This window comes from Zonotrichia leucophrys, chromosome 2, assembly GCF_028769735.1.
Source record: "Zonotrichia leucophrys gambelii isolate GWCS_2022_RI chromosome 2, RI_Zleu_2.0, whole genome shotgun sequence".
NCBI classification, from domain to species: Eukaryota; Metazoa; Chordata; class Aves; order Passeriformes; family Passerellidae; genus Zonotrichia; species Zonotrichia leucophrys.
In genome coordinates this window covers 51,021,318-51,047,153 of record NC_088171.1, presented here as the reverse complement: position 1 = coordinate 51,047,153, position 25,836 = coordinate 51,021,318, and the positions used below count along the sequence as shown (strand labels likewise).

Genomic DNA, 25,836 nt, shown 5'->3' with positions numbered 1-25,836 from the left:
TCAGCATTGACATTTTAATGTCAGATATTTTCATAGATGGCATATCTTTCATATCTTTGCTTTTGGGATACAATCTTTTTTCATGGGCTAAAAAAATGCTACAAATGAAAGCTGGTTTTAGATCTTAAAAACTGAGATTAGTTTTTGTTCTTGAATTAATGATGGAAGCCTTTTACATTGTGATAAGTTTCCTGAGCTATCCAGACTGCATATTCAGTAAAGTTTTACTCATGAAGTGGATACTCAGTAGATTACATTATAGTGAAATTTCAGCTGTACTGAAATTGAGTTTCATCAGCTACTTTGAAACAGTTTTCTGGGTACTATAAATTAGGAGACCCCACTGTAAGCAAATGTATTAGTGCTGGGTAAGGAGCAGTGTCTGAATCCTGCATGCTCTACTCTGTGCAGAGTTCATGCAGAGGAAACCAAAAGCCTTGCTTTCACCTCTGGCATCCCTACACCCAAAGCAATGTACAGCTACAAATCCCCAGACTCAGATTGTCTGAATGCCCAGATTACTTCAAAAGGACACCCAGCAGCTATGTGAAGTGCAAGGCCAGCAAGGGATGGACAGGTCCCTGGGCAGAAAGACTTGCACTGCCCATGTGCTCTCCTTCAGACACTGGTGGCTGCCCAGTTTGTGGACCACTATTCCTCCTCAGGAAGCTGTAGGGAGCAGTGATGTCACCCCTCAGCCTCCTCCTCTCCATACTAGACAAGCCCAGAGCCCTCAGTTGCTCCTCAGAGAACATTCCTGCCAGTCCCTTCCCTAGCTTTGGTGTCTTCCTTTGAACATATTCAAGTATCATAATTCTCTATTTAAATTATGGGGTCTATAACCTCACACAATAATTAGGGAGAGACCACAATGGTGCTAAATACAGCAGGGTAATCATTTGTTTTGACTGGCTGGTGATGCTGTGTTTGACGCACTCCAGGATGGATGGGGTTTGCCCTCCTGGCTGCCAAGGCACACACTCCTGAAAGAGTCAACAACACCTCCCAGTTTGGAATCCTCCACAGACTTGCTCCCCATGCATTCAACTAATGCATCCAGATCACTGATGCAAACATTGAACAGAACTGGCTCCAAAATTGCACCCCAAGGAACATCATTGGTCACCAGCCAGATCTAGCCCCATTCACCACAACCCTTTGAGCCTCACCTTTTAGCCAGTTCTTCACCCAGTGGACCATGAAGCTAGAGTTTGAGGGGGTTGGGGTATTTTCCTCCCCTTTCTTACTGTTTCCCCTCTCAATCAGTGCAGAAGTCTCTTTTAGAGAAGCAGAATGAAACCTTTGACCCATTGAATTCATTGGGGAAATTTTGTGTCTACTTCTGTTTCCTTATGCATCAAAATTTTGTGGATATGTGCATTTTGAATTGTTTTAATAATATTGAAGGAATAAATATGCATAGTCAGTTATGCAAGTTTTAGACCTGCATTAGCAAGATTTTATTTCTGTAGCTTCTCAGAGTGTAACAAATTCAATAGCCTTCATATAATCTCAGAATTTTGTTCAAGTATTTATACTTCTGTAGTGGGCAATATTTAGGGGTTAAGCAATGAGCATTATCTGCCATAGTGTACACTGATTATACATATGTACATACTTTTCTCTGATGGGCAGGAGGAACTTCACAGACTTTTTGAATGTCACTATTTTAATTTCATTTACGGATAGTTTAATTGTTCTTGGAAAACCCTATGGAATTCAGAGGGCTGCCTTAATATTCGAGGGGGTATAATTTTTTGTCTTCTTCAAGGAAATAAACTTCCTATTTGTTGGATATGGGGAAACTGAATGAAATAAATAGCGAAGTGGTTAATAATTAGAGAAGGTGCTTGAAGACCCCTAAGTAGTTGATTGCTAAATGTTTTCCATCATTGTTGAAAATTTCACTTCAAAAGTACTTATTTTATTCCAGACATCATTTTTTATACTATGATGGAGAAATAATTTAAAATTCTAAATAAAGTGTAGTCAAGCAGCTTAGTCACCAGGAAAGAAGCATGAGGTGCATGAGTACTTACCAAAAAAAAAGATTACATATATGTAAAGAATAGTGATTGACCAAGGCCAAAGGGTAGGTCCAGGCCAAGAAAGATGGAGTACATGGATAAACTGCAGTCAACTTTTGCAGGAATCAGCTTAACCATATGTGGAATTTGTCTGGTGCAGTGTAGTATTCTTCATAACCTCTAAATGTCAGGCTGATGAATGTGAAGAGATGTTTCCTTGCAAATTTCTCATTGCTCTAGAAAATATTTTGCTGTTGTAATTGTTGGTTTCCGTATTTTTTTGGTACCTCCGTAGGAAAAGAGACAGTTTAATACCTCTTTTTCCAGATAATGATGCAACAAAAACACTTAGCTATTCTGTTCTGTTGAACCTGACCTACAAAGTTCAATTATGCACACTCGTGAATTCTTCAGCATCTCAGAATTATCAATTTAAAATATATAATTTTTGCATAATGAGATGTGTTAAATTTATTCATAAATGGTGTTTTATTTCTCAGTGGATTTGGAGTATATGGGATAGTATATGCAATCCTTTGAAAAAAAAGAAAGTAATATTAGATCTAGTAAAAAAGCAACTTCATTTTCACATATGCCACCCTCTTCTCCAAATTCTGTGATGTTTTCTGTATGCTGTGATTTCTATATTGAGGCATAACAAGATTATTCAGTAACACTAGGCTTATGGAAATTGACATATTCCTTCATTTCTTATGTCTGAAAGAAAGAATCTGTTGGATATCTGCTAGCAGGAAGCCAGCGAGGCAGCTGCTGCAGCATTGGTCTTCCTCAGAGGGTTGTTTTTGCACAGCACTGTTTTTGAGCTATATGACACTTAGGGTAAAACTTTTACAGATGCATAGAGGACTCTTGGGGTAGGATGCTGCAAGGATAGCTGGAGTTTCTAAAAAAGGCTAATTTTTATTTTCTTTAAAAATACATTTGTATAAAAGCACTCTGTTCCTTCAGGTGTAAATGTCCCCTGCAATAGATTATGGTGTTTCAATGGTAGTCCTGAGATGAGAGGGAAAGAGAAGGCATCTTTTGTCTACAAAGAAATGAAAAACTTAACAGAATTTCCAGAAGTTAAGAGTTTCTTATTGATCTAGCATGATTTTTATTTCCCATTCTTATAGTACTTTTAATTCTTCCATTAGAAGAATTATACTTGCGAACTTTACTACTCATACGTGGAAATGGGGTATTTGTCTTTTCTCAGGACTAAGCTGTGTCTTTTACTGTAAACTAGCATAGAAATTTGTGGGTTTTTCTCTTCTACTGTCAAATTTAGAATAAGACAACATTCAGATTAGGAAAACCTTCTAAGCATACTTCATTAAATTTGCTGACTTTACTACGAAGTCTGATTGACTTTTTCTTCTCCCCTAATGTCACTCTGTGCCACATAGCAAACCACAGGTGTACTAAAAGTTTTCATAGAATGTCTTAAAATAATGCATGGCATGGTAATTTAGTATATAATTCAAGTCATGCTTTGAGAGATTACAAATAAAGACATTGAAGGCATCAAAATTCTTCTGTCAGTCCCAACATAACTAAACTTCATTCTGCTGTCTCTCTTGTCCATCCAATATCTACGCTTTTTGAATTATCTAAAGAAATTTTATCACAGTTGTCAAAAAATACAGGAAACATGATTTTTCACTAAAATCTGTATAATAGTAGTTTTTGTTATTTATTTAGGCAATGCTTAGATTTATGCAGTAATTAAAATGGGATTCCTAAATTTAAATGTGGCCAATATGATTCAGAATAATGATTAAATAATTGCAAACCACCAAGAACATGCACTAAAACTTAGAAGTGTAAGTTCTCCAGTCTGGAGGCACCTTTTGAAAGAAAAATAAAAAGTTTTTTCAGAAGGTTGCCTAACATTCAGTTTATTGATGGAATAATTAGAAAGGGTACTTCAGCACACTATATTCCTTTTCCTGTCTACAGAGTGGGGTTAGCAGGATGTGAGAGAGGAGAGTGGAGTATGTTCTTCTTGAGAGAACTAAGTTGCATCAGTGTAGAATATGGTGAGGATCCAAGCACTTAGCTGATGGTGGAATGAAAGGTAATGGGAGTTTTTAGTGGTAGCACTTGAGACCTGCATTAGTGTCTTTCTGTCTCTCCAAGAAAATAAAGTCAGTCAGAACAGCTCAAGAAAAGTTTTCTTATGGTCCTAGCTAACATAGTGAAAGCTTTGACAAACCCTTTTCTTCAGGATATCCTTGAAATCCTTTCAAAGATATTTTTTAAAACTGTATTACTTTTTTTCAGTGATTCTAGGAAGACTTGTTTGGGATCATAGCTAAAGGATTGTGCTATGTTGCTCTATAAAAGAAAACATCATGCAGTAGTTCATTTTTTTTACGTGCATATGCTCCTGTGATATGCTAGAATGAACTGAAAGATGCTTTAAAGGAGACATATTCGATCTTCCTGTTTGTGTAGTACTTGTTTATATGTGAGGCTGCTCCTCAGAAAGCAGAATCAGTTCTTGGTTCTTCAGTTATTGAACTGTTAAAAAAAGTTTTCAGCCTTTGCCCATATTCTGCTCACTGTGCTGAAAACAAACACACTGTTAATTCTTTTATGTCCTTTGTTCTTGACTTTAATGTTCCTTAATCTAAACTGAACTGCAATTGCCATCTGTTAGACCAGGCACTTAAATGATCCGAGTCCTCCTTCATATGGCTATACTGTATCTCATTATTTATTGTTCCTTTCAACAGAGGATTTTTTTAAACTCATGCCTCTAATAACACCCATAGGAGGTAATTTTTGACATTAGGGCACAGATCAGATTTCAGCTATTTTCCCCAGGCACTGTTTTTCAGCATAACAATATCTGTTGTTGCAGTCTTTTTTCTTTGAAGGCACGAGTGATCTCTATTCTGTTTCTCAAGGTAGTCTTGTCATTAGCTTTTCACATACAACTGTGTTGAATAGTCCAAAATCATCTCTGGTAATCCAGAGAATTCATCCTCTACTTGCTACTTTGCTAGTGTCCCTTGAGATTTCTAACAAGTTTCATTGGAACAGCCATTTCATTATCACTTCTCTGGAAACTTTTGGTTCCCACAAAACTGTATTTTTGTAACTTCCTTCCACTCTATTTTGTAAAGTCTATGAAGTTATCTGTTGTATATAAATTGGTAGAAAATTATATTCCTCAATATCACTGTAAGTTCAAAAAATAAATAAAATTTTCTTATTCCTCAACTGTTATGAAAGAGACTATGTAAATACAAGGGAAGTGTATTGCTTCACAGGACACTGTTTTAAGTAAAAAAGAACTTAAGAGTCGCAGTTAACTTTGAAGATTCATTATGATCTTGATCAAGAAACAATGGAAGGAAGGAATGAAAGGAGTAGACATCGAAAATGAGCACAGGAATGGCTCAATTACGTTTTCAGATTGCTTCTATTCCCCACCTAAATAGATTAAGAAACTGACTGGCTTTGCTTTCTATAGAATTCAGTTCATAAAAACTCTCTTCAATTACTTTTTTTTTTTTTTTTTTTTTTTGGAATATTGGATTTCTCTTTCTAAACTCCATTTTCTACATTAGTAAGATGATAGCAGTTCATATCACCAGAGTAACTGTACTGCAAAATTGACATTTCCAAATCTCAGACAAGATTGTCAAAGCACTCATTAACTTCAAACGAATGTATATTTTTCATTTTTATAAACTCAACTGTAGCTCCTTTGAAGTCCACAGCAGAATTCATTTTAAATTGCTATATATAGGTTTGAGCTTTTATATATAAACACACACCAAGAGAAATATAAAAGGATGGAGAAGAGGATATGGTCTGCTGTAGTTTTTTCCACATCAGTTTGGGTACATCAGGTCTTGTGTCTACAAAACTGTTGCAAAAAATGTAGCAATGTGAATAAATGACTCAGCAATGACTGTTGTGTTACCATCCCACACAATTTAACAATACTAAGAAGGCTCTTATCAGAAAATAAAATGGCAGGCCTTATGAGATGATTACAGTTCTAATTTTTGTCCTCCCTAGAAGGCAGTCCACTTTTAAATGGGTGGATACTGTCTAGTTTCTTTAGTGATTTCTAGTGTAGCATATTGTAGAATATACTGCAGTAATCTAATTTGAAGGGACAAAAGGACTGATGATGGCAAATCAGGATGCCCAGTAAGGAACCACCTCCAGGCTTTTATATGCTCAGGAATTCTCAAAATCATCTTCTCCAAGGTTTGAACCAGGAACCATGGTGCTCTCATACATCAGCCAAATTTTAGGTCAGGAAACTGCATCCATCATAACACCCACCACAGATATATTGAGGGAAAGAAAGAGAGCAGATGATCTTTCCTGACAAATCAAGCTGTTTTCTGATTTCCTGAACATACCTAATAAAATAGTATCTTAAGCATACAAGTCCATTAATTTAAAAAAAAGTAAAACTCTAATAACAATACATAGAACTGTAGATTAAATTAAAAATGGAAAAAAACATCCATAGCTGTGGAATAGAAGCATTATGTTTTCCGAAATTTATTTTTCAAATTTATTATCAGTAATTATCATTACAAAAGATTACTTAATTTGTTTGTGAGAAGCAAGTTCTTCTTGCTTAACTGATCACCAAGCAAATGAGTAAAGTTCAGTGATAGCAAAAACTGACTATCTGCAAAATACTCAATAGCATAATGATAAATATCATAATATCATGAAATACAGTGAATATTAAGTGGGAAAAATCACTTATGTTAATATTTTATTTGATCACTTGAATAGATGGTGAACAAGGAATTTTTCTTATTTCTCTTTTTATTAGTGAACCATTACTAATACTTATTGATTATTTTATTAGCCACCTACTTCACTTTTTATTGGAAAAGGAGTAGTGAGTGGGTAGAACTGTAGATCAGTCACTGCAACTGAAAAGTAATTTCAGCAAAATAAATTATGTGACTTTATTGGCATTTTAAGGACATAAATGACAGTGGTCATTTCCTTTCTTAGAAAAATTATTCTTAAATTAAGAAACTTAATCTTACTATAATATATATCTGTTAGAGAAGAACAATTTCAGTAAAGAGTAATGTACAGACTAAATTAGAGGGAACCTATTTTCTCTATAATTGCATCAAATGTATCAGCAGTTTGGATCTAATTAGATTGTTCTTAGTGAAAACCATTACGAATTCTATTAAGAATCTATGGGTACTGGCTTTTGGCATTCTATTCAAATAAAATTATACTTCATCTTCACTGCTAAAAAAAAAAAAAAGGTTCTGCCATTATTTTGTTTTCCTGTGCAACTACAACATGCTATGCGCCATTAAAAAAACCTCTAAGACATGCATTTGAATGAAGAAGTGGTCATCTTTGAGGCCCTTATTTTCCTGAAGTGTTAGCAATTAGGTGGTGCTGGTACTCTGTCCTCCAGTGGGAAAGCTAGAATCAGCCTAGTAAATCCAGTTAGGACCTCATATTCTTCCATGTGTAGGGGAAATGTATTTTGGTGGTGCCTAAGTCATACACACAGCTGTGGCTGACAAATTGTCTCTAAACACTTGTGGTTAGCAATAGCCATGTGGCAGGTGTTCTTCAAATAACTGCTTGTGTATTAGGGGAATACTCATTCCAGTGTTGTGGTGACAGGAATTTCCAGGAATGTGTATCGAATTACTGTTAACTAGGACAGATTTTTCACTTCTGCATACCTTAAATGGGACTTCTGTGTACTATTGACAGAAAATAATGATATATTAACTATGAATACCATATCCTGTTATGGGGCAATGCCATAAATGGTGAAGATAAAGATATTTGAGATAGTGTGAACTATCTGCATTAACTTTTCTGTAATGGAAGGCGAGTGGAAGCAGGGTACTGATTCCATCTCTCTCAAGAATGATCTCAAGAAATGAGGAGTTTCTGAGAAACTGAAAACATGAGTGAAGATACTGGCCTTATCTTCAAGTTACAAATGCCTAGCTGATTTCCATGGAAAGTATAAACACGCTTAACAAATTTTTAAGACTAAAAAGCAAAAAGCAGTTTATAATCAACACTCAGTAGATAAGGTTGAGATTTCTGCCTAGCATCTATCTCCTTTGAGTCTTTTCAGACACCTTGAAGCCAGCCCCACAAATGTATAACTAAATGTATTCACAAATCTGCATTTGGTACTCCAACAGCAATAGCAAACTCTAATAGCAATGTGGAGGGGAGATAGATTTTTGTCTGTTAATGTGTTTTCCCAGCCCACGAAAGGCCATACCATCCTGTACAGTTTTGGTCCTTGTGTCATGGCAGTGGTTTACACTTAAATCAGGAAAATATGTGAAGAGCGTGAATACCCAGAGAAGAAACTTCCTTCCTGTACACCAGCTGCAACTTCTGCCTCACCCTCCCTCTGTGCCTGACCTGTAGCCACAGATGCCTCTGCTTCCAGAGTTTGGGCAAGACAGCTTGCTGAATGTGTTCGTGGGTCATTTGAGCCAGACTATCAAAAAATTGTTTGCAAGTAAAATAAGACCCAGGTTTATTTTCAGTATCTGACCAGATGTATGCTAATCAATCTCCCATCATCTTTTAGACGGAACAGATTAAGTTGCTTTTCTGTAAAAGATTATTGACTTTATGCACATAAATATGTTTATTGATAAAAAGATCAATTGCAAGGTGCAACAAGCACTTAACCATTAGTAGTATTTGTATTTTGACAGAAAGGTTCTGAAGTTGTTCAGAGGATGCATTTGACTGACAAGGGTGTGTTTATATCATCTTTAGTACAGTGTGCTGCAGTAAAGATTAAACTTCCTAACTTGGAGCGGAAGTGACTGAATGTTGGCTAGAATCTGCTATCCATAGGAAAATTTCTCCTCAAACATAGTGCCTAACACAATTCCTACTGCTAGTCACATTCTGTACCTTCTTAGTGGCTAAACTAGGAGTCTTAGCTGGATCAAAAATTCAGTATGAGGCTCTAACTGTCCTAACACATTCCTTACTGACACTTTTGTGTTCTTACATGTACACTGTTTTCTGCCACGAATGAGAGGTTTTTGTCAGTGAATGTATAAACTATCTCAATCCTTTCTTGAAAATGAATCTGCAGGAAACTTCCATATGAGGCTCTTAACAAAACTGGATTATATTCTTTATATAATTTGACAGGTAACAATTAAAAATTTTTTATTGGTACTTGGGAGCAGGATTCCTTTCTCCTGGTTTTTACTTTCTTTTTCTTAATGCAAGAATATTGCTGTGTTTTACAAAGTTTTAATAACCATCTTGCATCACATGCTGAATTTCATCTCATTTGGTTAGTCATGTGTACAACCTGTGGAGGATTTTTCTGCTTTGCTTACCTTATCTCTGAACATTTGATTAGAAAGACTTAACACCATATCAGTTGCAAACACATGGGTCCGCATGATTCCAATATAATCCAAAATAGCCTGACACTATGCAGTAAAAATTAAGACTGGAAAATAAGGCAGAACACAGAATCCTGGAGATAAGGATAATCATAGTGTGGAGAGTTATCTTTACCCTGGGTCACACCAAAACTCATCCATGGATGTGAGCACATTCCTGTGAACTTGGTGAAGAATTACTGAAGCACTTTTGAGTGTGTGTCAGTTTAGCAAAGTGGCTACCATGTTGTTAAAATATTGAAGTGCAGGCCACAACTTTTGGAATGACTGAGATTTGCATTAACAGGCAAGAGATTTACATAGGAGAATTGAAAACATACTGCAATGCACTACATTTTATGGGTTTTATCACTGTACGGCGCATCTGTCAGGTGAATAAGTATACTTGGAAAATGCCAGGTGATCTCCCTGGAGAGTCTGTTTTTGTGATAAATACAGCAAAGTTAGCAGTGTGGGTGTGTTTTATTTCTGCATCTCTGAAGGACAGCAATGGTCAATGGTATTGCTTGACAGAACAGCTGGGGCAAAGGCCTGATTCATTTGGGAATCTGGGCTTTCCTACAAGCCTCTTTAAGGCACCAGAATAGATTCTTAGTGATGTTTTTAAGGTTTACTTTTTATTCCAAGACAGATTTCTTTGACTTTGCCCTCAGGGGTAGAAATATATAAGGCAGAAGAATTAAAAGAAAAAATGAAAAACAACTTAAAATGTGAAAAAACCTTACATGACAAATATTACTGACAAAATCTGATTCACTTCTAGGAAGGTTTGTGGTGCTGTGTTTCAGGTTAATGTCTAGAGAAAAGAGAATTTTCTGTGGTTTGTTTACAGAGGATAATTGACCTATTTCAGCCCTCGTCTGTGTGAGATGCTCAATATGAGTAGTACATTTCAGCTGAGATAGTGGATTTTTAGAGTGGTATCTAGTCAACCTAAATTTTAAAAATTCTTCACACCTAAGTGATAGAGAAGCATTCTTACAGGAAGACAGTATCAATAATATTGACCAAATCTTCATAGTTTTCATTCTGAAGCCCTGTATTACTCAGATAATATTTTTTTCATTTTGGTTCAGTGGAATGTCCCTCTAAGAAAAATAAATGGTTGGTCTATAACAGCAAAGTTTCTGTGCCTTGTCTTTGTTTCCTTTCTAAACTCCCTTCCAACTTCAACAAATCTTCCTATAAAAGGAGTGTGGAATGTGCTGTTTCATTATTATAATAATTAATCTTAAATCTTCTCTGGTAACTACTGACAAATGTTTCACAGTAACATTTCTAGTGACTTGCTGTTCAGTGATTTAGAGAAATAAAATGCATACAGACATTGTTCTGGGCTGGATATAACATACTCTCTGCATGACCCTGCAAAAAACGTTTGTTGCAGGTGTTGAGATTTAGCCAATATTGCTGTATAGAAATCAAAAAAATTGAAGTTGTCTTTCGTCCTTCTTTGTGCCTTTTCACAACTAAACAGACGATTTTGTATTTCCATTCTACTTCGATTAGTTCTTGTGGTGCTATCTGCACCATAAGCATAATCAGTAAAGTTATATGGTGCTACTATTTTAAAATATTTAAGACTCAATAAGCAGTAATTTTGTTTTACCCTAGAACACATCCTGGAAAATTATGTGGAAAAATTTTTGGTTTTAATTGCTAAATGTGTAACCACATGAGAATTCTGTGCATCCTCATTGTTACTTTACTACTACTTTACTAAAGCAGTGTTTCACTCCAGCCCACATTAATTTACCATGTGCAGTGAATGTTCTTCACATAAAGACTTTGAATCTTTAGGGCATCAGCCTTCTGCCTTTTTAACCAAAGTTAATCCTTATTAGTTCCATATGTAACTATAAGCATCAGTTGTTTAAGGAAGACTTCTCACATGGTATCTTTGGTATCTTTTCATAAAGATTATGAGTTTCTTGCCTTCATCAGTTCATAGCTGGAACTATGTTGTCCCATGATGAACATTTATGGGCAGTGCCCTCCTTCCCCACTACCAAATATCAACAAATATCTTGTAGAACAGCTTTATCTTTTGACAAAGGCCTAAATTTATTTCAACTCAGTTCCTCTGTCTGTCTCTTACCAGTTCTTGTCTTGTCTTTCTTGCCCTCTCTTTCAGAGGATAAAGTGTGGACAACTGTGTACCATGATCTGCAAATGCAGACTTCTGTGGGAGGCAGCAGCCAGGAGAAGTTATCTGTGCTGCAACTGAACTATAGCGCATCAATGGACCAGATTTCTGCCATTACCAGTAGTGCTGAATACTGTGAGCAGTTTATCTCCTATTCTTGCAGAATGTCCCGGCTGCTGAATACACCAGGTAGGCTGAGATTGAGGATATCCATTAAATACGGTGTTAAACAGCTTTAGCTCAACAATTTAACAGGTACTGCTGTTAGGTAAGTCCATTCATTGAACATACTTCTTTGTTCTCCTTTGTTAAAGATGACAAAGAGGGTGAAAATACAGAAGACACTATTTTCTTAAGAAAATTTGCCTGATTGCTCACTAATAAATGATTGGTATTGCACCAAGTGTTTGTGTGTTCTCCTCTCAGATCTGTTGCTCCTTAAAGCAGGTGGCATTCAGTAAGCACAGTAACTTTTAAAGTTTAATCAATAGAGGCATTGAAAAATTGCTTTGAACTTTATCCTTTTTTTCTGGTTGTCAGCTAGGGTTGAATGAAGGTTAGAATTTTTCCACTAACACTTTTGAAACAGTTTCTTAAATGCAGAGCATTTTATAATAATGAAAGGATAATCATATTCCTTATACATTGTAGAGAATGGCATGGTCAGTAATACAATTGTGTGAGAAATTATATGCCATTACCTACAAGTAGATTAGGTATAAGACTGTCTTTCTCTGTGTAGTTTTACTGGAAAAGAGACCCTTTCTATATGTGCCTCCTCAACAAATGTTAGTTGTAACCAGTAAAGACAAAAGTATTAGTTGTTCCAGAATTAGCACACAAAGAAGGAATGGTATTTTAAAAGCTCTATTAATATGGAGCAAGTACTTTGTATATGCTCTCATTGTATATGAAAAAGTTTGGTGTTGAATAAATCTTAATGGTACTTAGGGAAAACTGGTTTGTAAGTGGAAATATATAACACGTTTTTGTGACTGTGAACTGAGTTCATTGTGATAAGAGCAATTCAAATGCATTTCAGATTAATTTAGTGGCTGCATGCTTACAGAGTAATACTTTAGGTTGCTTTCCCTCATAAATTTTTTTGAATATTTTCTCATGGCGCTATAGATAAGTATTCATTTGGAATGCATGTGTATCTTATTCCTATTTCCATAAGCATTCCATTAGTTAATAGACATGTAATGCTTGTTACTCCTCTCCATCCTCCCTGCTGCTTTTTAACTATTTCTAATGCATGCTCTGTCTCTGTTGCTGTTATTTTGCTAAATTTAGCGTAGCACAGAGACCCTGCAATGTGGGAAATTATTTCTTCCTTCTTGAGCCTTGATGCACAGGATCCTGAATCATGTTCATAACTAGAGGTGTTCTGATTACATTCTGCTGATGGATACAAACTCCCTGCTTGTATATGCTTCAGAAAAGTTGTATATGAATGCAGCTTTGGCAGGTATTTAGAAGGCAAATTTATTTGGTAATAGAGCTGGAGATACCGGGCTTAGAAAGCTCATAGTTTGCACAGACTGCAGTGTTAGATTCTTCTTCTTGATATGTATAAGACTATTATTTCAATTTGTACTTGTTAAAATATGTTTAGATTATAATAAATATATGGTGTAATTGCAGATGTTTACCCTAGCTTCTAGATTTAAAGAACAATTAAGCAGCACACAAAATAATAACTTGCTGATTTTTTTTTTCCTAAGGAACAAGCAGTTCCAAGTACTTACATTTTTAAGGTTCTTAGAAAATTTTGAGAGTACTTTGCAGCTATCTCCGTCTTCATGTGTTCACCTTTTGTACGGAAAAATAATTTCTCTTAGAAATTCTTTATGACTTTTTTTTGTCTGGAAAGTGAGTCTGAACAGATTTTCTATAATATGGGTTTAGGTTTTGTTTCTTTTTAAGTGAGAGAAAGAAGCAAAAAGATTATTTTTACCTAGACAGTAACAAAAAATCACACTGCAGTGTTTGCATAACACCTGTAGTGGTTTGTACACATAGAACAACAGTGATTTGTGTGTTAGTGGGAAAGAGGCCAATACATTTTCTTTCTATGGGTTCTTGGCTTCAGTGTATGGTTTCTAAACTAAGGAAATAATTTTTCATACCTTTCTCTGTTCTGGAGGATTGCCATATTTGCTGAATATATTATGACACCCTATTCATCTCACAGCACAGCTCAAAGTACTCATGTGGCATCTTCCACCACTGAGCTTTGCATATAAATCATTGCAGTACAGTTCCCACACAAAGAAATGGAAAAAAAAAAAAAAAAAAGAAGAAAAAAAAATCTTATATTTCTCAGGAAGTGAGAAAAGTGCTGGGGGTATTGCAGCCAATAGTAAAACCTCTGTTAGCATCATGGGATCAGGATAGTGTTTGTGACCTTGACCTTTACACATACGCATTTCAGATGTTTAAAAACCACTTAGGATAGTTCCTTTTGTTTTTAAAGTGCATCAAAGAGAACTGAGAAAACAGAGAAGATAGTTAAGCAATTCAACTTTTTCACTTTTTGTCTTGTGAATCCTTTCATTTTACAACATAGCTGCTTCCAGGGAGAAACTGATCAGTTAACATATTTAAACAAGTCAGGACTCCAGATGTTTATTGATCTATTAATGACAGGTAATTATTAGCTGTAAGTGGACTACAGCTTTTGCTGCTTGTTGTTGTGGTGTTTCCTGACAAGGTAGAAATATATACAACTCCACTGATTCTGCTACTAAGAATAGCTCAAATAACATTTTTGGTATGAAACAGAAATTACATCAAAATTCTGTGTTTGAGAAAAACCTTCATATTAATAACCCCGTTTTGTTGAGAGGTTTTTCTGGCTGCAGGCACAGCATTCGAAGAATTCTCATTGTCATATGATTTCAGAGGTATATATGAAAATTAATCTGTACAAACTAAGAATTCTCATTGTTCTGAGTTTTAGACTTAAAGACTTTATTGTTTCATGTCCATGTCTTTTTTTCTTAATAATGAGTTTTTCATCCAAGCAAAGTAACATGTACATCCTAGCAAGCAGTTTAAAATCATTGCTGACAAGAGGGATTGGGAGTGATTTTACAGGTAATAATGCCATTGCCTTTCTATTTAGTCTGAGGGAAGATAGTAATAAGTTCCATGCAAATGAAGTCATAAGTGACTTCTGAAAACATACCTAGGGATCTCATAAGGCTATAGGATAATTCAGATTTGAAGTTACTGCAGGTCGTCTGGTTCAATTTTCTGCTCAAAGCTGAATGAACAGTCCTTGTCTAGTAATCAGCAAAGGCTATCTGGAAATGCAATTTTCTGTCTTTTCTGTTTTGGTTTGGTTTTTTTTTTTGTTTTGTTTTGAACTTGCAGCCCAGTATATTATGAATTATATTGAAACCTAGGGATCTGTTTCAAAGCTTCACTAAAGACTACCCAAAAAACAAAATTAGTCAAGACGGCTTGGTGACTTGCTTGAGGAAGTACAAAACCAGACACCTCTGCTGAAAAAATACTATGATATCACAAGAAACAATAAAATTATGGGTACACCATAAATTTCTGAGGAAACTGGTTTCAATCAGGGATCCTGCAGTTGCTCCAGTTGTCTCACAGCCTTTATGCTCCTGACTTTGGTACAGATTTGCTCTGACAGTTGCAGGTTGTGGTGTTGTTTTTTGGTTTTGTTTTTTTCTATCAGTGTGAAATTGATGCTTCCTATTGTCTGTTTAGATATGCTTTTTTAGAATAGTAATTGCATTATGAGCATGCAGTTATTTTCGTGATAGAGGCTTAATCTTGGCAATTCAAGTAACTGAGGCAGTTAATAAATGAATGAAATAAAAAGGCCATGGGTCATAATTGCAGCATAATAAGATAAATATATGTAAATTTGAAAAAAAAATAAAGTTGAGATTTTGGGGCGTTGTTTTTCTCTTTTACAATTGCATTTCTCATATCCTCTTTTCTGCTTGTTCCCTTGGAAACATTCATTTTGAGAGGATAATAATATGTTTAGTACTGAGGACATTCAGAAAGCTGTCTGGTTTTGGGGTTCTTGATGCCCATATACTTTCCAGTTGATATGGGAGGTGATAGGACATTTCCCTTTAATGCAAAGAGGATCCTGGGGGTGGAAGAAAGTCCTTTTGTGCCCACAGGTTAACAAGGGGGAAAGAGGCAGGGCAATATGTAGTATCAATTTGCTCTTATAGAAAGAAGCTTCCCTTCTTTGCTGTAGAAACCAAATTATACAGAGAAGCAGTGATACAATATACTCATAGAATGCAAAATGTTAACAAAATTTTACATCTTCATCAACTCTTTTCATGAGATTCCTCATCATACCCATTTGTGACTTTCTTGGTATGAAATTTTCCATGAGCCACTGATCTTTGCCTGGGAAGAGGGGAGAGAACAGCATGCTCATTCTGCCATCCTTCCTCTCACCCTGGGAATGAAACCCTGAAGGGAGAAGGGCTGCTGCATTCACAGTATCTGTGTCTGCCATTTCCCAGAGCTATAGGAACTGTAACAAATAATCAGAGAGTGGGAGCTAAAAGCGTAGATACAGAGAACAGAGCAAGATCTGTTGGTGTTTTGTTCCAATTTTTATTCCTATTCACTGTGCCTGCAGGCAGCATATGAAAAACATATAGCAGTGTTATTGCAGTACATGAATTACTGTTTCACGCCTGTTTGTCTCTGGAGGAAATGAGACAACAGCTTCATGAATTTAGGAGCTAAACAGGTGAAATAGAAAATTTAATTTGATGTTTGGTTGTTTCAGTTACAATAAAGCAATCATAATACCAGTAGGAAGTAAGATTTATGTGTAGACTGAGATAAAAACAAAGTTTAAAACTGCAACGTGCTATTTTTCCTCAGTAGCCATCCAAATCAGAACTTAATGAACTTATGAACTTTGCCATCACTACCCATTAACTGATCTAGAGTGCTAGTTGCAGATATAATTCCTGCTTAACAAGAGTTTTTGAAAAGAGTCTGAGGGAGGAATGGGATTTCTGCAGTACTACAGTGATGAATGGAAGTCTCTCTGAAACTTGCTCTGGCTTCATCATTCTGTTTTCAGTCTTCTTCCAGAAAACATGCCCCTAAGCTGTCATGTATCTCATCCAGCCTTAATAATATTGATTGACCCCTTCTTCTCAATGTTCTAGAAAAGCTGATTTCAACTTCCAGTGATTTTTATAGCACAAGGATAGCAGGAATAATAACCTTGCTCCACTCTGATCTACATGCCCTTGTCCTAGAAGTGGAAACCATTAGCTTTTGGGGATTTCATTTTCCATTAGTCATTGTTGTGCTGCCATACAACAGAAGCACAAAATAATTCATATGCTAAATGTTTCTCATGAAATACACACCAGTCCTCCTAGGTAAATGGTAGACAAATTATTATCTTGGGGTTATTTTATTCCAGACAGTTGTTAATACACCCTTCTCTGTTTTACTCTGCCCTTTTGCTTGTCTCTTACCAATTTCTTTGAGGTTTTCTGATACTGTAATCACTGAGTCTCCTAATTTTACTCAATCTTCATCATTCTTTTAGCTAGTGAACCATTTCTGCTAATTTTCCAAGTTTTCATTGCTGTTCTGTAGGAATTAGATTTAATCCAGTATCACTAAAGTGGAAAAGGGTGCGTGTTGCTTTGGTGTTTGTTAGAAATAGCGGTAGCTGATAAGAGCCTTGTGAATATTAGAAACCTTCCATGGAAATTGTAACTGCAGTGCAGTGAACTCTGGTGTTTTCTTTGCTGTGCCTTTTTAAGAAAAAGTTATGCATATGACTTTTAACTTTGCAATTCTAGCAGAATGTTCCAAACAGTTTCTCATACCCTCTCTCTGTGTGAATGTGATCTTCTTATTATGGAAAAAGATTCGTTATTTTTATTTCTTAAAAGAAAATTAGAGAAAGCCAGTAATTTCCCCACTGCTTTTATTGTGTCATGTTTTATAAAATTTGTTTAAAACTGTTTATGGTTACTGTTTTCACAGAAATAATCACAGACACTGCTTCCTCAGAAACCCAGGTTGTTCTGGGGAAAAGTTATCCTTCCTGGTGAATGACCAAAACAGATTAGTTTATTAGTTTCTCAGACAAAATGGATCTGGGTGGTGTATCATTGTGTGTCTTGTCAAGAATTTCCCCTTACCCGTATCCTAAATGCATTTGCAGTGCCCTAAGTATATTTTTCCTATGCAAATATGCAGTAAAAATATCCAGCGTTTTTGTCTTTACTCCCATCCCTGAGATGAATGTGACAGAAAGAACTGTATGAGTAATCCAGCTATACATATACAGTTAAAATGGCATTTTCTAGTGCATAAAACAGAGCTCCATTCCCTATTGTGTTATGGTCTTGGTCTTTTCTTCATTAATTGCCCTGTGTTTTGCATCATGAGATAACAAGGGTTCAACTATTATTAAAACATTGCCTGCCCTGTTTTCATGGATGAGGCAGTACTGTTTGATTTCTCGAGGCTGGGGCTTTCTTCTGAAGGTTAGAGTTAGGCTTTCCTACATTGTACCGTGGCAACCTGGGGCATCAAGCTTGTGGATTTGGAAAGATTTCTACCCTCTTTAAACACTCATCAGTTAACGTCTGGAACTGCTTTGTAAGAATTGTTTTTTGTTCTTTCATCCCACCCTTGATATCATGCAGGCTTTTCCTAGTGAGTTCAGGTAAACCTCTGGAACACAACAGAATGTGTGCAGAATATGAAGCATGGATATGGTGTGATTATTAATATATATGTGACTATTTGAGGTATGAACCACCCCAGACACATCTTATTTCAGGAGTATTTTTATTGTACTTTTTATGTATTTATGCTAGATGTTATCAAATCAGTCTATTATAGTGTGTTTTCTGGATTGTATCAGAAACAGAGTGCTGGAAATACTTTCCCCTTTTCACCTTGTGAGTAATTCTACATGCATTTTCTCTGCTTTTCCATGTTTTCTTTGTAATGTACATTCTTTCCATGAATTGCCTCCAATGACTTCATACACTGTCTGCATATATTTAAGAATGATAAAACAATGCCAGCATTGCCTGGGTGTATATGAGGACAGCATTAGGGTTCACTAAAGCTTAAAGGGAGAGTGAGAAAAGTACAGCCTGTTATAAAATCAGGTTCATGCAGCATCCTTGCCACTATAATCTGGGGGAAGGGAGTTCATTGTCCTCTTGAACTTTTGTGCCTCTATGTGCCTGTTGCACATGCCATAGGTACCTGCAGATTTCTTGGTGGAGATCTATATCCATACAGGTGTTTATATGAAAGGAGATGACCTCCTTCTTTTTAGAAGGAATAACTTCAACAAGATCCTTTTCCGATACATCTTTTGAAATAGTTTGCTATGTGAGATTACTCAATGTGAGAAGACAAAAAATCTTAAATATCCTCTGATTTTCCGTAAGATAGACACTTTACTGAATAGACATAAGGACAACAAATTCTGTTTTCAGGAAATTTGTGTTGCCAGCCAAAATGAATCATGATCACTTTCTAAGATTCTTAGAATAAGTGGGAAAGGTACTTCATTTGATGAATAGGATTCATTGATTGAAAAAATTAATAACAATATTTTCTGGAAAAGCAGATCTGCAGATTTAAAAAGAAAAGATTAAAGGATGCTTACCATTTCTACTGGTGGAAACTAAACTTTGAATATGGATATTTGTTGTCCAGTGCAATGATAAAGATAGAGCTGCTAACAAGATGCAAAAGATTGAAATTCAGCCCAGCTTTTCAGAAGCAGCAGCTAAAGATTTGGAAGCAGTTACTAATTTAGCAGCTGAACTATAATCAGTTTCAGAAAGCTGCAGCAAGTTAGTGCTTGCTGCTCTCTCAATTATCATAGAAAGGACCTATAGCATATTTTACTCATTTCCTTTGGAAGCGTACACTGCTTTGGAATATTTTGGTAGTCAACATGGACTCTGTAAAGCAAATATATTCTCCACAGCTAATAGTAGGGTTTCACCATTACCATTATAAGATCTTGTGCATTGACACAACAGCAGCAACGATGCTTTGTGTAAACTACAGATGTCTAATTAGATACATGTTACGTAGAGGATAGATCTTACTAATTCATGAACTCAACATATATTTAATATCTGTCAAGCTATTTTTAAAATGCCCTAGCACTTCCGTAGATTCATGGCTATAATGAGTGTATTGTATCAAGGTTAAATTGTATTCACAAAAATATTTGTAGTTTGGAACATTATGTATCATTTAAGGGAATCTCTTCTCCCATCACCTTAAGAATAAATAATCTGCTTTCTGCTAGCATTGGTCCATCTCAAAACTTCCTCTAACTTTTTTTTCTCTTTTCACTACTCATGCCTCTTTGATGTCTCTTTCTGTCTCTACCTCTGATATTTGTAACATAATCTGATTTAATATATGCTTTTGTAAAATCTTAATAGTATTTACAATAGTGCTACTGTCGAATGACACAGGAGTGAGAGATCAAAGCTTCCCTTCTTTTTAATCATCTGTGCCCTATGGTATGGATTGTGTTTTTATCATTTTGGGTTTTTTTGCAAAGCACTGTGTCAAGTAGCAAGAATGTTTGGAAGAGATACTGAACCAACTTATTTTTTTGAAAACCTGAAATTGCGAACTGGACAAAAAAACCCGTCAAACATATAAAATAATCCATGTGTGGTGATGCTCTTTGCCATTATGCCAATTACTTCACCCACTAATAAAAAAATCTCCAAATGTTAGGGATTTTTAGTTTGCTTGAACTTGGTTTTGTTTGTTTAAAATTTTCTGTGCAGTGTCTTGGAATGAGGAGCTGAGATGATTGCTGGCCACAGTTTAGTGCTCAGTGCAGTTACCATGCTAAGCAAAGGGCAAACTACTCTAACTGAACCAAAATATCTTGACCCTTGCTCTGATTAATACTGGACCTTGATTTTTGTCCTAATGGCAAATTCTGTTGTTTGCAATCATGTTCCAGTACAAGATTTAATTTATTCAAGGTAGTGCAATGATATGAACAAACGCTCAGAGAAAGAGAAAAAAGGCTCAATAGTATTTGAACGTCGTGCCATCTTTAGAAATCTTTTCATTATATACCTATTCAACACGAATTCACTGTCTAGCTATATTTTAAGAGCAAGCACACAAAAATGTCCTCTCAATTCAGTGTGTTAAAGGATCATTTTTCTCTGTCTCCCAAACTTTTTAATCCTTGCTAGGAGGTATGACTGAAGGATGATAATAGAATAGCTTCTCATCTTTGTCAATGACTGAAAAATATCAACGCTTTCTTGCTAACAAAATCATGAATAAATAAGTTGAGCAGGATCAAAATAAATTTTAAAATTATTTCTGTTCTACTTCAGGATATTCTTTGAGAATTCTCTCAGATTAATTGTACTGCTACACTAATGGAAGAAACATGGACCTTACTGAAATCCTATCTCCTGTGTTAAGACTGATTATTAACAGCAATTCACTAAACTAGGGTGATGAGCATCTTCTTGCTGCTATTTTATTCCCAATGTCTCTGTTACTTTATCAGTAAAGTTGGCGTCATCTTCAAAATGTTATTTTTTGGGTTTATAAGTTGCCCTGATCTCTTGTTAATTTTAAAAATTAGTTTAATTTTAAAAAGTGTTTTGATTCATAAAATATTTTGACTTCAAATAGAAGGAATTCTCATATATCGGGCATATGGCACTCGGTTTGATCTGCCTGTGAATTGAGTGAGAGTAACAGATCAAGGAACATTTGCATTGCTCCTCAGAGCCTTGCTCTACAAATACAGCCTGGATGTGCCCTGAGGAACCTGAGCACCTTGTTTCCTGCCTGTCTGGATATCCTTCCAAGGTAAATGGGTGAGCATTGGTAGGCAGGCAGGCATGACAGTTATTATAGATTCTCTAATGAGAATTAAAGAAAGAACAAAGTGGAAAAGCCCTCCAGAATGTACCTTTCCTTTACAGTCAGGGCTCCTGGGACTTGCATGCCCTGGAGCACTGGGGCAGGAGACAAGGAGCTCTTAGCTCTATTCAACTCTGCTGAAGGGTAGTACAAGCCCTCTCTGAAGCCACAGAAGATTTCTTTGCAATGTGCAACAGGTTTGGCAGATGGAAAACGGCATACATGAGTGCATTCTCTCTCATATGCACATGGCTTGGCATGATTCTTGGTGGAAAAATATATTTCACTTTGCAGAAGCTTTTATTAAATCACTTTCAATCCTGAAAACTGAAGGAATAGCTTTGTTTCTTTGCAAGCCACAGAACATCTTGAGAGTGTATTCCTGGTATACTAATTTATCCAAGACAGCAAGTAATAGCTTCCTTAGATCTGTATCAAATAGCAAAATCTGTAATTAATAAGAAGTTTCATGAATAAAGTTGAAGGGGAGTTACAGCAAGCAACTTTTCCTGTCTTCTCTATCCCTCTGGCTTTTAAATAATCCACTTTAGGGGATTATTCATTATTTAAAGAAAAACTTAAGAAATTATAATGACTGGGATTACTGTAATTCTAGAAAAAGTAGGACTCTTCTGTTGTGTATTTTCTTATACAAAAATAATGTGACAAAATTTAAAAAAAAATGTATCAAACTTGGTAATACATTGCCAGAGGAGATACCTAAACCTGCACATCTGTGCATAGGACTACAGAAATACACAATAATTGGCGAGAGTCTATGATTAAGTGTTTCATAAGAAAATCCAAAGGGGAATCTACCAATATTCCTCCTATATTAATGAAGAAACTTGTAATATCTCTAATTATCTACAGTAAAAAAAAAAAACATAACCAACAACAAAAATGTGTCAAATTTAAATGCAGATTACAATCCTCTGATTATCAACACCACAAATTGCTGTTTATTTCTGATGATTTGGTTCAACTAAAACATAGATATTTACAGAAATAGGTCATTTTAACATTGAAGGGAATATTTTTCTGTTGCTCTTTGTGTGATGTTCTTTCCATAAACATAATCTAATAAATTTATTTCATGTTTTATCCCTCATAGCTTGGTACTTTATTTTACCCATACACCTTACTATTATATGGATTTTCAAACAGTTTAGAATACTATTTCTTTTATATATCTATTTTGGTTAAAGTTGTTCAAATATATCTAAGAGGTATCACTTCTTCAATACATGAAAGCATGTCAGAAGGTCAGGAATATTCAAAATAGTCACAATATACAGTCTAAGTTTTCAGTTCAAGATGAGCATTTCAATATTAACTTTGTAAAAAAAAAGAATAACCTATATTAATGTATAGCTTCAATATTGTGGAATTTGAAAGCTGCTTGGGAAGAAGGTAATAGTGCAATTTTTAGGAGATGATGGAGAATTCAAATCGCTGTGTATATAGTAGATGAAAGCTTTCTGGAAGCCGATGAAAATGTACTGAGAGGATCGTTGTTGACCTTATTTTTTTTGTTCTCAAATTGGAGTTAATTTGGAAGTATTGTACTAAGACTAGATTGGCTGGGGGAAATTAAAATGAGTGCCATGGAAGGACTGTAGAAAGTGTGGAGGTGGTGCAGAATAATAAAAATATGTAATATTAAAAATGATTGGGTAGCTTTATGCAGTTGGAAAAATTCAACAGTACTTCAAAGTCCTAAGTTGAATAAAGTCGCATCCAGTGTAACTTCCTTGAGATGAGTAGAATACTGAAAATTCAATTTGTCACACAAGCTGCTTTCAGGTTTTGAATAACTTTAGTGGGATTTACTGTGTTTTAGAAATGAAGCCTTTTGAGGATGCAGAGGAAGCTGTAGGTCAAAAAATAACAAAATGGCTTTGAGTGTCTGGACATGTCCCGGACAGTGAGGCAAAAACGAGCTGCTGTTGCTTTCATTCAAAAACATTTTAGAACTAAGTGCTTTCCAGTTTCATACAAAACATCACAGGATTTTTATGGTACATTAAATCCACATTTGCTTTGATGAACTTAGAACTTTTAGAAATATGTCCTAACCTAAAGTGGCTTTGAAATTGAACTAGTCCCTTAAAGAGCTATCAACTCCTGAGTTCTGCTTTTAGGATGCACTAAAATAATCTCTTCATAAACTCTTGAGGTCAGTACACTTTTCACTCTCTGATATGAAATTATCTAAATAAAAGTTTAAAAGGAATCAAAATCCCAGGAGTTCTTTTCCTAGAGTCTCCTTAGAAGAGTCAACCATGTGATCTGATCAATTTAAGTATTAACTCTAATTTAAATATGTGTTCTAATTTAATTCAAAACCTGTGATTGAAGAACAAAAAGCAGCTGGAAGGTTTGCATCACAAATGCTTTTAATAATTGAAAACTAGTATTTATAGAAAATTTTGAAAATATTGAAATGCGGAGCTCTACAATCAGGTCTGACCACACAAAAGAGTAGTGCTTGGAAATTGTGTTTACTGTGTGGCTGATCATCTATCAAGATAAAATGAAAGTATCAGTCTACTTCATCCTGGTCATATGCTGAATGTAATATAATCTTCACCTGGCACCTATCAGATGGCCAACAGCCTCCAACAACAGCTGATAAAGGGTTGTGTGAGCAATTTATTGTTTGGCTGAATGTTGAGGAGAATAAGAAACACAGAACAAATATTTTTTTAAAATCTAGTTTTAAAAGATCAGCTTCATCAGGTCAAGGTATTATATAATTTATGTTTTACAGCTAATCAATAAATTAATAACTATATTATTGTTTTGAAAATATAAAATAGTAATTCCATTTTTATGATTCCTTTTTTTTCTTCCATTGTCTTCGGTATAAACAGTGTGCTAAGTTTGACAGTGAAGTTTCTTTAGCTAAAATCCATGTTTTCAGAAGGGAAAGATGTTTAGATACCAAAATTGATTTATTCCAAGTTGCAGCGGTCAGACTTGTGCTGAGTTAGTGCATTTGCACAGTTTCCACTTAATTTGCATTTATATGTAAGATGGACAACCTTTATCAGAGTTATTAAAGAATCTAGCCATTTTTGTAGTAATTTATTTTTATTAAGTTAATTGCCAGGTGCAATTACTACAGTTATATTTTAATATATGATTTATACACGATATTTCTGTCAATAGGACATACTAAAGTGCACTGTGTTTCAGAGGAAAATAACTTCCTGTATTGCACAACCACAACCATCCTCATCCTGCAGTCATCCAGAAGTATTGCTGACATTTGATAAGGTTCTGGCTTTTTATGCTAAGTAACAAAGTACAGATCTTGTTTATTTGCCAATTAATTGTCCTTTCATCAACTCTAATGAGAACTTGATTGAATTTTAAGGACCAGGGACTAAATTTTTCGTGCAACTTATTTTTCAAAATGGAAATGGAAGTGATTTCATATCCTAGTAAAAGAAATAGGACTGCGAAAAAATCTGTTATTTCACTTGCTCTGATGTTTGGTGGATATAGAAGAATACTTTTATAAAAAAGAATATATTTCAATCTGATCAGTACAATATTACATGTATGGTAGTCAAAATTATTATTTCACATTACAGATATTTCAGTATTTGTGTTATAGCATTTTTCCTTCCAATTTATTTATAGCATTTTTTTCATTTGCTGTTTGAATTTGCTGCTGGCCCAGAAACACAGGTCAGCATACTTTGCCTGGAAAATGTTTTTTAAACAGTATTAAATATGGATGTTTACATCAGGAATGAATCTACTCGTAGCTAATTCCTCCATCCTGTCAGCTGTAAATAAGAATTGGTATTAGGAAGGTGGCAATTTATGTGAATAACAGTGTGAGAAGAATTGGTATGATGCTCTTTATATGGGTTCATGCAAATGGTTGGTTGCTACTGAAGTGTGCATTAATATGGAGCACATCTTTAGGTAATTTATGGGAAAATTGCAAGATATGAAATACTAAGTGAAGCAACAATCAGTGAGCAATATCTTTGCCTCAGATCAGCGCACGTTGGCAGAATGGTGTTCATCTTTTCTTTGCAAAAGGAAAAGGCATGCTGTACAAAGAAAAAGGAATTGTGATACACATGATAGTGCTGAGAGATATAATCATGCTTTCCATAAGTACTGCAAGTTTGGAGAATTATATTTTTAAGGTGCATTCAAAAAAAAAAGATCAATTAAGGGTTTGAAACCAAGAATAAAAATACAATGGGGAAAAGTAAATATTCATGGAATTATGGAATTTTCATGCATAAACACTCTGGGGTAG

General features: G+C 35.3%; 1 protein-coding gene across 1 annotated transcript in view; it reads left to right on the top strand.

Moving 5' to 3' along the window:
• CNTNAP2 (contactin associated protein 2) overlaps positions 1 to 25,836 on the top strand; it is a 1,031,263-nt gene that overhangs the window by 703,175 nt on the left and 302,252 nt on the right. The window contains exon 13 of the mRNA XM_064704986.1: positions 11,595 to 11,795. Coding sequence (XP_064561056.1) covers positions 11,595 to 11,795 — 201 coding nt within the window. The remainder of the gene's footprint in view (positions 1 to 11,594; positions 11,796 to 25,836) is intronic.